The 13,062-nt window shown below is 33.5% G+C and overlaps 1 protein-coding gene across 1 annotated transcript; it reads right to left on the bottom strand.

Moving 5' to 3' along the window:
• Window positions 1–10,926: 10,926 nt before the first annotated feature.
• LOC142642662 (RING-H2 finger protein ATL13) lies at window positions 10,927–12,794 on the bottom strand. The gene has a single exon (XM_075817061.1). It carries the CDS (start codon window positions 12,544–12,546, stop codon window positions 11,050–11,052), a length of 1,497 nt encoding a protein of 498 aa, XP_075673176.1. The 5' UTR covers window positions 12,547–12,794; the 3' UTR covers window positions 10,927–11,049.
• Window positions 12,795–13,062: the final 268 nt, after the last annotated feature.

The following is a 13,062-nucleotide window of genomic DNA, read 5'->3' as shown; positions in this document are numbered from 1 at the left end:
ATGAAATTGGATTTCATAAATATATGATGAATAACTTAAAGGATTAAACCGGGTACTCAAGGATTAAGATGTAGTAATCTTCAAAGTGGAAGTCAACATTTATGACTTTGTATTACTAAAAAATATTTTAATGAAGGGGTTGCATGTATAAACAAGTTTTGGGATATAATTTATTAATGAGGCCTAGAGTGCAATTATATTTATATAAGTGGTATTAAATAAAACTAATGACAACTTTGGACTTGTCAAGAGTTGACAAATAAGCTCAAGACCTATTGGAACTAAAGTCTTATTTGTTCTCTTTTAGTTCTACTCCAAGCCACATACTAAAGCCAAATTAGAGTGGCCCAAAAGGCTAGCCCAATTGAATAATCAGTTAAATCTAAGGAGAGAAATATACAGAATTTTGTGTGGAATGAAATGGTGTGTATGTGAGTTTAAGCCACTCTATTATTCTCTCTTGAACACATTCATATAAACTAATTGAGAGACCATACTTCTGAGGCTTAAGTAAAATTGGAGTGAAGATTAAAAGTATTTCTAAGTACTTCTAATCTTCAGTTTTGAATTTCACCACACCAAAGTATGCTCTCTTGTTCTTAAATTCTGAAATTTCATAGTGCATGTTAACAATTGCGAATGAAGTAGATCCCTTAGTTTTCTGCTATGTATGTTTTGTATGCGATACAAACTATGTTTTCCAACAATTGGTATTAGAGTGGTCTTCAATTTCAAATTTGTATAACATGTTTTGTGAGTTTTGGAATCAAAGATAGTAATTTCATGATGTTACAAGATTATACAATCAATAATTTGCATGGTTATTGAAATTATTGTTTGATAAAAATTGATATTGATGTTATGAAGTTGTTTTAGTTTGATATTAAAAGTGTTAGATTGAAATTTAAGGCTATAGCATCCATGGAATTCAATTTTTGATCTCAAACTCAATATATTATGTTCATATGATGGTAGTTTGTTCATGAAAAACCGTTGAAAACTGTTTGGTGAAAATTCTGAAAAATTTGGTTTCACGAGCTTCGATCGATCGAGAATCGCTTTTGATCGATCGAGTGTTCCTTTTTGGTCGATCAACTAGCAATCGAGAGTCGATCGAATTGGATAGAAGGTTTGTGAAGTATTTCTTTAAATTTTCTACCGATCAAGAAATCCCTTCAATCGATCGAATATTCCCTTCAATTGATCGAATGTTCCTTTAGATTGAATGAACCGGAACCGAGAGTTGATCGAGTCATCCAGAAACTTAGAAATGAATTTGATGAAGATTTCAATCGATCGAGAAATACCTTCGACCGATCGAATGAATTAAATTTTGAATTTTCACTAAGTCTTTTCACATTTGAAAGTGCAAGGCTGTGTGTAATGAGATTACACATGATTTCTAATTAAAAACATTTCTTTTAAAATATCTAGTGGAAGAGAGATACAAGGGTTGCATCTCACGGCCTCCATTGTCGGTTCATAGTAGTATGAAATATATAATTTGTCTTTGCTTCAAGCTTTGCATTCTATGTGGAGAGTATTTATTTTATGGTGCTACAAGATTGAACTTCCTAGTTTATAGTGGTTTGATCAAACAGCTTGTCTTAGCCTTGAGCTTTGCATTCCATGCGGAGGGTGTTTTGTATCATGGTACTATAAGATAAATATGTTAATGATAGATAAAATGTGGCCACACATGGCTCTAGACAGTGGTATACACTAGACTAAATATTATAGTATCCTCTATGCTGAGTTCTTACTATTATTATTTAGAGACGAAATGTATAACGGCATGTTATTAGTATTTGATAAGGGTTATCATGATAACATTAATAATGAGAATACTTCTCAATCAATCATAGTATTTAATGTTCACTCTATGCTAAGGGATATTGAATATGGATTGGGTTGTCGTTGCATATTTTATGTTATGGTTTCAGTAAGGTTCCATATCATATGTTTATATGCTAAATTGATAATGTCCGGTTTACTTATTATATTCATGTTTGTTATTTTCATATTTAAATCATGACATCTTTTAGCCCACTTATTACTATTTTTAATCAAAACAAACCGACTGAATCCAACTATGTTGACTGGAAAAGAAATTTGGACATTGTTCTAACTGGTGAAGAGCACAAGTATGTGCTTAGTCAACCTTGTTCTAAATTTCCATCATTAGATGCTCCTCTTGAGAAATAATAGTGATATGATCGTTGGTAGAAATCAAATGAGATGGTCAAGTGCTATATCCTAACATCTATTTCAAATGTTCTACAGCATCAAATGCAGGATGTAAAACTAGCTTCGGACATAATGCTAAGTCTGAAGGAGATGTTTGGTGAGCAAGGTCATTCTACAAGGCAAGAAACTATAAGGCAAAATTATAATACCAAAATGGTTGAAGCTACTCCAGTAAGAGAGCATTGCCTTAAGATGATCTCTCATCTGAATACACTGGAAGTTTTAGATGCCGACATTGATGGAGAATCCCAAGCGGATATGATACTCCAATCACTGCTAGAATCATTCAAGGAATTCAGACTTAATTATAACATGAGCAAAAAGATTTATACATTGTTTGAATTAATGAATGAGCTGGTGGCAGTGGAAGGCATTCTTGGTACAACCAGTGTTGATGCTAATATAGCTAAAGCTTCTGCTTCTCAACCTAAGTCGAAAGGCAAGGGTAAAAAGAAGAAGAAGAAAGACTTCACCAAGCAAGATGGAAAACAAATTGCCTTAGGAGTTGCCAACAAGGGAAAGAAAAAGGACTACGCCAAAGGAAAGTGTTTCCATTGTGGCGAGAAAGGTCATTTGAAGAGGAATTGTCAAATATTCAAAGCTGTCAAGAATAAGGGTATGAAAAGTTCATTCCTTCTTGAAATATGTTTAGTACAAAATCCCACAAATTCCTCATGTGTGGATTCAGGTTGTACTGATCATATCTACAATTATTTGCAAGGGTTCCAGGAGACCAAAAATTTGAATGAGGGAGAACTATTTTTTACTTTGGCTAATGGGAGCAGAATTCCAATTGTAGCTATTGGAGTGTTTAATTTATGTTTTGGTTCTAAAGTTTTAATATTGGAAGATTATTTGTATGTACCTAATATTCGTAGGAATATAATTTCTGCAACTTATTTAAGTAAACATGAATATTGTGTTATTTGGAAAGACAATGTTGTAATAAAAAAGGATAAAGTATTTATCTGTTTTGACAATATTGTTGATAGTCTTTATATTTAAACTCCTGATAAGCATGAATTATACAATTCTGAATTAGATAATAATTCACATGTGAAATCATTAAAAAGAAAGTTTCCTTCTACTAGTGATGCATATCTTTTGCATTTACGTTTGAGTCATATTAATTCAAACAGGATCCAAAGACTGGTTAAAAATGGGTTTTTAGAACCATTAGATTTTAATGAATTTTCAGTCTGTGAATCCTGCTTGGAAGGTAAAATGACTAAATGGCTTTTTAATGCAAAAGGAAATAGAGCCAAAGATTTACTAGAACTAATACATTCTGATGTATGTGATCCTATGTCGACTCAAGCAAGACTTGGCTATGAGTATTTCATTACTTTCACTGATGATTACTCTAGATTTGGTTATGTGTACCTAATGAAACAGAAGTCCGAAACTTTTGAAAAGTTCAAAGATTTTAGGGCTGAAGTTGAGAATCAATTAGGTAAACGCATAAAGGTCATTCGATCTGATCGAAGTGGCAAACACCTTCTTGGAGACTTCAATGATTACTTAACTGAAAATGGGATTATATCCCAGTTGACTACACCCGAAACACCACAACAAAATGGTGTAGGAGAAAGAAGGAATATGACTCTTTTAGATATGGTTAGATCCATGTTGAGTTATTCGACTCTACCAATTTCTTTTTAGGGATATGCCTTAAATACTGCAATGTATCTTCTGAATTTAGTACTTTTAAAGTCTGTTCCTAAAATACCTGTAGAGTTATAGATTGAGCGTAAGCCTAGTAGGAGACATCTCTATATTTGGGGTTGTCCAGCACATGTGTTGAAAGGAAAGTCTGACAAGTTACAATATAAAACAGAAGTAGTTTCTTTGTAGAGTATCCAAAAAGAACTGTTGGAGGTTTATTCTATAGTCATAAAGATAATGAAGTGTTTGTTAATACAAAGGCCAAATTTTTGGAAAATAACTATATGAATGATTATAGTCTTAGAAGTAGAGTTGTTTTGGCTGAAATAAATGAACCTGTAATTGAACAACCAATTGATGAAACTAGGGATGATGTGGCTGTATTAGATACACCATAAGATTCTACTCATGAGATGACTAGTACACAGATGCCTCATCGTAGTGGGAGGATTATAAGGCCACCTGTAAGATTTATAGGTCTGGGAGAAACTAATGAAACTATCCCAGAAGAGGATGAATCTGATCCTTACACTTATGAAGAGGTAATGAAAGATATAGATGCACATCATTGGGTCAAAGTTATGAAATCTAAATTGGATTCTATGTATTCTAATCAAGTTTGGGATCTTATAAAGGCGCCTAACGGTATTAAACCTGTTGGTTGCAAGTGGGTTTACAAGAAGAAGAAAGGGATAAATGGAAAGGTTGAAACCTTTTAATCAAGGCTAGAGGCGACAGGGTATACATAAAAAGAAGCTATTAACTATGAAGTCAGAGTGTGTGGGTCCCAATTTTTTTAGCTTTTTAGGTTGAAAACATAACTAGGTTTTAGGTGCCAAACAGGTTGTAGGAGATATTTCATCATTATTAGGTGTTTGGAAATAAGTTATAGAGTGATGAGTGATGAGTAAGCATTTTCTTTCATCCAAATAGTCCCTAAGGTTGTATATATACAAACCTACTGTTCATGGGTTGTAAAAATAAAAACACATATTTTAATGGAGTGAGAGAGGAAGAGAGGAAAAGAGGGAAGAGAGAGATAGGAGAAAAGAGGTAAAATTGATTTGTTTATATCATTTGGTAGTATAGTTTATAATTATATTACTCTAATAAGTTGCATGTAAAAATAGAAATTGGTCAGGATGTTGTGTGAGTAGTAAAATAAACAAAGTAGGTTTTGAGGATTGTTTGTATGTTTAGACCCCTTAAACCAGATTGTTTAACCTAATAAATTATCCAAGTAATTACTTAGGTTAATTATGAGATTTAAGTTAAATAGTGAAAGATCATATCATGCAAACAACGAAAAAGTAAATAACATATAGATATGATCACCTAGGAAAATCAATGAAATGAACAGTTTCAAGATAAAAACCTGGGGAGGATTTGACCTAACTATCCTCAAAATAAACAAATCCACTAATAGAGAATTGAAGTTTTTACAATAAGATTTAACCCTAAATCTATTGCTGCCTCCAGTAGTAACATACTAACACGAACAAGTACAAGCTCCAAATCCATGGACTCTTCTCTCTTGGACTTGCAGCACACAAGCTCCAATGTTATGACTTTGAAACCCCACTCAAAAGTTTCAGATCACCACTTGTTGATCTTGTAGCTACTAGATTCCACCGGCACTTAATTGTAGATTTTGTTCTGGTAGATACTTCTAGAGTTAGAAAGCACAAAACTTCTCAAATCTTACAAGAGTAACTCACAAGTTTTCCCAGAATCTTCAAAACGTAGTTAGGGTTTTTTTTTTATACTTAGGAGTGTTGAACTGAAACCTTAAACGTTTTCACGGGCTTGGACCTGATTTAAAATTCTACAGATCTGTTTTTCTGCAATTTTCAATCGGTCAAATGAAATTTTCAATCAATCAAATTTCACTAAAGATGAATTCTTTTTCTGCAACTTGAATGTTCTTGAAACCCTAAACGTTTTCACAGGCTTGGACCTGATTTAAAATTCTATAGAATCTGTTTTTCTACAATTTTCGATCGATCAAATGAAATTTTCAATCAATCGTATTTCACTGAGGATGAATTCTTTTTCTGCAACTTGAATGTTCTTGAAACCTGACTTGAATAACCTTGGGCAATGTCTAACACTTATTCTAGACATGTTTTTGTTCTCGGTTTGCCAACATAAACAAATTAGGACTCTGTAAACATTTAATCTTAAATCTTTAAAACCTAACAAAGATGTATAATAGACTCTTTTTTTACATCCCTGAATGCCAATGCTCACCAATGCTGTAAACAGTATCATATTACTTCATAAGTTAAAAAATTTGCCACAAATCAAAGATTTTAATGTTCATTGTCTTTTGGCAGCCAATGCATGTGGATACACAGTAATTGATATCTACTCAGCCGCAGCAAACGATGCCTCATGGAACCATGGAAAAGCATGTGGGAAAACATTTATCATCAAATGCATTGGGGCCGCCAACCTTGCGCCACAACCATGTATTTCGTCTTTGCCCACTTTTATTAAAATCATTGATCGCTGCAAAGGGTGTCGCGCAACCTTGAATCTATCCAAAGAAACTTCTGGCAAAATTGCTAATTATTCCGCGGGAAAAGTCAAGGTCGCCTATGAGCCATATCAACCATGGTAATTACATTGTTTGTGTTTGTGATAGCCAGGGTTTAAAGTTATGCTCGTTTAAGATGATATTTTAAACTAAAGAGCATATATGTACGTCTTGGAAGAATTTATGTTTTAAACGTGTTGTAATTTGATGACATTATATTTGATACATATCAGTTGTATGCTTTTGCAATCAAAACTGTAACAACACCGGATCATTGAGGTGAATTTGTGTTCCATTATTTTTGGAGGAAGCTATATTTTACCCCTCCTTTTTCTTTTTCTTTTTTTTTTCGTTGAAGTCATTACTCCTCTAATTAGGGCTAGTTCAATTTGCTTACTTTAACTTTTCCAATTTTGCAGTATACCTAATACCCCTAATGGATTAGAGTAAGTGCAAGCGTTGGTGTTGCTCTTACTGTTCACAAAATTACTCACACAACACTGGTTAACACCCTAAAAGAACATGGCCGGGATAAGAATTATGCTGATGGAAATGTAGGAAGAACCATCTGTATAACCTTAACCTCCCTAAACTCGATTATTATTCAAAATTCTCAAAGTATTGTGACATGGTATATATTCCTCCCTCTGTGTCCCACTGATTAAATTCTTGATAAAAACTACCATTCATGTAAAATGAGGCATTATGCAATACTAAGTACCAATACTATTCAATACTATGTTTGCAAGTTATTTGTGATTTTTTAGGGGAAAGGGGACGGGGGGTGTTCATGTATGTTTTATTTATGTAATTGTTTATTGGACGATAGAATTCTGGTTATAGTACTTGAGGGTAAAATTGTTGAAAATAGCTAACGTGTTTTGAAAAAAGTTTTCTACACCAATTTGGATGAAACTACCTCTAATTTCGTGATAACTTAAAAGACTATATATGTATACTTTTAGTCACATAACCTATTTATTAGTTATATGACTTATATAAATGATTTAGTGAATCTTGTTATTTAATATATATCATATATGGTTGGTCTTATAAGCTGCTACATTATAAATAATAAATTTGAGGAGATTCCTTCAACCTAGTTTAAAATATATAAAAATTTCTTCTAAAAAAAATGGTCTGAAATAAATTTGTGTGTGTTGTATAAATATGAAGCAACACACCTGTTTGAGCTAGTAGAGTATTAGGTACCTGGTTGTAGAGATAGAGTCTACTCATCTTCTTCTTCTTTTTTCCATTCTGTTTTAATACCAATTTATTTTTATAAAAATAAATAAAAACCTAAAAAACACATACTCTAAATACTAGCAAATGGGCCAATGAGCAATGACAGGCCTGGGGCTGTTTAAGAACACATGGGCCTCGTCGGTTGCCAAGTTCACCCAGCTACCCCATTATGGACCCAACAATCTGGGTAATTAAAAGCCCTTTTCCTGATCAGGTCAGGGAGCCAAGCCGGAGTTCGGAAAAACAAAGTTGCTCAAACCTGATACAACACAGTTTTTGTTGGCAAAGCTATAAGTTACCCTTACAATTTTTTATTTTTTTAAAATAATATTTGCCTTTATAATATTAAACTCTCTATTTTATTATTAATAAGATAACTATCTTATTAATATGATAGTCAACGAACGTCATTAGTTCAAATCCTATATTATTTATAATAATAATAGGACATGATAGTAAAAAAGTAGACATTCTAGAACCTTGTAAGTTGTAACTATTGTCTAGTCTCTCTATTTCTCAACCAAAAAAAAAACTTTTCTATTCTTTCTCATTGGGTGAACCTGGGTTTTATTCCAATGACAAAACCAAAAATGTGTTCTTGGGAAGCCGAATAATGATATTGATAAACCGATCAAGATACACTTGAAAGCACATACATACTCCTTTAAAAAAAAAAAAAAAGCACATACATATTCAATTTATTTATATATATACATTTATTTATGTGTGTGTGTGTTTTTTTTTTCTTTCTTTTTTTTATATTTAAAAAAAATTAGTTAAAAACTATTGTTTAGGGGGTTACCTACCCCTCTTTTTTTTTTTTTTTTTGTGAAGGCCACCAATTCATTTGGCAGTTTTTTTTTTTTTTTTTCTTTTTAAGGGGTTCAGGTCAAAATTTTGAATTCTTTTGGAGGGGTCAGTCAAAATTTTGAATGTCCAAATTGTAAAAAAAAATTAAAAATACATGTTATAATAAAATTTTCAAAATTGCGAGGGTCACATGACTCCTTTACTGATTCACAATATTAAGATGAATAAAAGATTTGAAATATAGTTTCTCTTTCCATGTTCTCTCTCTTTTTCACAAAAAATAATAATAAGAATAATAATAATAATAAAGGAAGATTGAAAAATAATAATAATATTCAAATGGGATAGGAAAATGATATAGAGTCAATTAGAAGGTATATTTTTAAAAATAGGTAATAAAAGAAAAAAAAACTACATTTTTTTATTCTCCAAATTGGATAAAAATATGTCTTATTAGTTAGAGATGCTGGCCTAGCCTAGTCATATGATAGGGCAATCATAGACTTCAGTTTGTGCATGTACAAGTACAAGTGAACAAATGAAAGAAAGTGAGCGGGCCGTTGTGGGTATTTAAGGTGGAAAGAGACTCTCTCTACGGTAACTCTCTTCTTCTGTTTTATACTTTTCAATACATTGGTTTTTAAGTAATCTTTATAATTTATTAATGAGTAGAGAACATCATTAAAGGGTTAGGTGCCATACCACAAATTATTCGAGACAGCGGCGTCCAACCATTCCCGTGACCTTTATTAAACATCAACCATTAATGTTTTAGTCCCTCAATACACACCAATCCTTACAGATGAAAATTTTGCCTGTATATTAAATGCACCAGCCTGTAACCAGAGTGACCTTGCTTGGGAGCCATTGACAGCAATTTCAGCTGAAAATTGATGGACAAGTAAGAGTAAAGCTGTCTTCAATTCGGATTTGAATTCCCAACTTTACATTTATTGTGCTACTAGATCCAGATGACCATCTAAAAATTGAGGGTAGAGCTTGCGTCTAGTGCCCAATGCCGCTGGACACGTGGCAATGCAGACACGTGTCCAAGACTTGACACGTGTCTGTATCTTAACATGTTCAGTGGCACTGGCCACTGGACACAAGTTGGATCCAAAATTGAGTATTCAACTACTTCCTATCACAATAAATGAGAAGCTTATAACATGTTTTACATGAAAAAAATTAGAAAAAAACTTAGCTATATACCGTATACAATATATACTCCTAGGAGTATATATCCATTGATCTGAAGTATAATGTAAACTCGAAATTTTCAAGTTCAATCCACCGCACCATTGGTCCATAAGATCTCCAAGGTATTTCAAGGGCATAGAGTGAAAGACTAGGACACCACATCTTTATATGAGTGTGTATAGATATAGATAGGAAAATTAATAGTACAATGTAAACTAATAATATTCCTCTATACACATCAAGTGTTACATTCACAAATAAGATACAAATAGTGTTGTCTTTTCTAAATATCATCAAATTCAATATAGTTATACTTTTAAGTTTAATTGGAGAACCAAATGTACTGCACCTAAAGTTCTTTGCTTAAGTACTATCCTAAATATTAAACAATCTATAAAGCTCACAAGTTTAATTTCATTAAATATATCACATATTGTTTTGGAGATGAGCGAAATTACAAAATTACAGTCCATGGTAGAAAGTATAAGAATTTTGCTTCTCTTTTTCCAAGCATATAGTAGACTCACATGATTGTCAAATATGTAGTTAAATACCTGTTTGCCAGAATTTATTTTAAGTTTCTTTAATTTATATACAAGTTCTTAAAATTTTACTCTTTTAAGTACAATTATATTTTATACAAGGATTTTTATCCCATAATACACAGTTTTTGTTAAGCTTAACAAGTCAATAATAAAAACTCTTCCAAACAAAAACAAAGTTTTTAAAACCAACATTGAAATATATGTGAAAAACAATATTTTCCAAAAAAAAAAAACAAGAGAGACGAATTGCCAGGTAAAGTTCAAACCTGTTGCCCTTGGACTAGGGGAAAGTACAATCACAAGGTGACAAAAAGAACGACATAAGCAAAAAATAAGATCACCAAAGTATTAAAAAAATATTTCTAAAGTCACCCAAAATTGAAAATCCCCTGCCCATCGGCCCATAGCCATATAGGGTAGGGGAAAAAAAGTACTAATCAAAACCCCTACCCAGAGGCAGAGGATACTATAATACAACACAATGAAAAGTTGAAAACACATAATTCTAAACTAAACAGAAAAATTTTTAGAATGTGAAAATAAGAAGGGCAAAATTTATTGATCTAATATGATACTCCTAGTCCTAATTTTTTAACTAGTTTAATTTCGTTAAGTAGAAACAAGTATTTTACTATTTTGCAGTGAAATGCACAAACCTTGCAATCAGATCTCTTTCACACTTCAAATTGTTTTCTTTCTATTCTCTATTACAGATCTTTCACATTTAAGTAATCGAAGTGATAATTTATCTAAGAACTAAAAAAAGAAAAATCAAAGAAAAGAATTAGAAAGAAACTAAACATTGGGATCTGTGGATGAGTGAACAACCTTATTCTGTTTTCCTCCCATAAGCCAAAGCAATGTCCTCCTTGCAAAAGATGGTGCATTTGGTTGAGAATCCAAACTGTTACAGCTCTGCCTTTCCTCATCACAATCCAATTCACTCCCTCCATGCTTCCACCTCTCAATGTCAATTTCAGATAGAGCCCTCCTTGAACCACTGTTCACATTCTTGCCCTTCAAATCTTCACCGGCTACAACATTGTGGTGCAATGGAAACCGAAAAGAAACGGCTCGCCTTGATGCATCAGCAGCTGCATTAGGCTTCTCTTGCTTTCCCCTTAGCCAAATCTTTGATATAGAAAAGCTCTCTCTTTTGCTCCTCCCAACAGCATTGCCATTGCCATTAATATTGCTAATGCTAGCACTTCCATGATTTTCAACACTTCTGATTGATTCAAGCCCATTGAACCTGAATTCTCTTCTGGATTCACAGTCACATTCAGACATTGCTGCTCTATGGCCAGGTGTTAATGGCAAATTAGGCTTCTTACTTGACTGCTTCTTCATTGGGGTGCTTCTAATGGGCACTTGCAATGAAGAATTGTCATCCATTACATACGCAAATGACCCCATAGAGAAGCACCTTCTTGCATCCACATTGTTGTTGCTACTAGTACTGCCTTCACCACCATCCACATTCCTGAACTTGCCAAGCTTAACTGGCACTACTTTTTCCTCTGAGTCCACTATTACTGTTGGGCTATCATTGGCATCCTCTTTTGTTTCAAATTCACAGGATTTGTCTATTCTGGTAGACCCCAAATGATCATTGTCACAACGAAAAGACATATGGGGATTGGATACTCCAAGGGAGCTGGTTCTGCCAAGAGCAGCCTCTGAGACAATCTCTCTGGAGCTCTCACTTCCAGATTCAAGAACAAGTACAATGGGAGAACAATTGTGGTTTGGAGAGAAATCTGGGAGCAAGCTAGCTCTACAGAGTGGACAAGTGGAGTGGGACAAGAGCCATGTGTCTATACACTCCATGTGAAAGGCATGACTACATTTTGGCAACAATCTGAGCTTGTCTTCAGGCTCAAACTCACACAGACAGACAGCACAGTCAAACGGGTTTTTCAATCCTATAATGGCTTTGTAATGAAACACAGGGAGAGTGTCTATAAAGGACTGGTCAACCCCAGCATCATGAAGATGAAAGAGTTGCTGTAATTGGCCTTGAAGAGCAGTCACACTCTCCAAATCATCTGGGTCTCTATTTGTAGGTCTCAAAAGGAATCTAACAAGAAGGTGAAGCAAACCAGAAAGAAAGAAAATGATAGCAAGAATTATAATGATGAGAAGTATACTTGGACTGACCTTGTTGTTCAAATTGAAAGGATCAGACTGAGTATTGGGTGTTGTTGGAGGTTGCGGTGTCTCATAAGGGTAATAGTGTTGTGAGGGTGCAAGGAAGCTCCTTTCATTGATTTCTAAGAAAACCTTGTCCATATTTTCTTAGGAAATGTTGAGAAAAACACACACACACCAAGATTGCAGCTTTCAGAATGAATCAAATAGTAAGAAGAATTGCATGTGTTACCAACAAACAAATCCAAGACCAAGACCAAATGGAGAAGCCCTGAAAGATTTTAAGGCTTGATGGGATGTGGGTTTTGTTGCATATAAGAAGTATTTTGATGGAGACCATAGAAGTTTACCTCTTTTTGTTTTCACTGTTAAATGGTCCTCCTGCTAGTCAAATGGAGAGAGAGAGAGAGAGAGAGAGAGGGAGAGAATTCAATGCGAGTTTTAAATGGTAGAAATAAATGGTGCCAGGAGGAGAGAATTCAAAAAGGGTAACTAATAAAACTACCCAAGGTGCAAAAATTACTACAAGGTCAATAATCAGTGTCTGTGTTCTGATTATTTTGGTAGGTACAACTTTTTCATAGACCTTTCCTTTTCTTTTTGTATGGTTGAATTTTTTTTTTTCAAAAATAATTATAAAAAAATACCAAACCAAGT

The sequence above is a fragment of the Castanea sativa genome, chromosome 1 (assembly GCF_040712315.1).
Source record: "Castanea sativa cultivar Marrone di Chiusa Pesio chromosome 1, ASM4071231v1".
Taxonomy (NCBI): domain Eukaryota; kingdom Viridiplantae; phylum Streptophyta; class Magnoliopsida; order Fagales; family Fagaceae; genus Castanea; species Castanea sativa.
Note: the sequence above shows the minus strand (reverse complement) of the source record. Positions and strands in the feature narration are given on the sequence as shown.

What these genes read in the sequence shown, in the direction of transcription:
- LOC142642662 (XM_075817061.1), bottom strand. Translation starts at nt 12,546, where the DNA reads ATGGACAAGGTTTTCTTAGAAATCAATGAAAGGAGCTTCCTTGCACCC.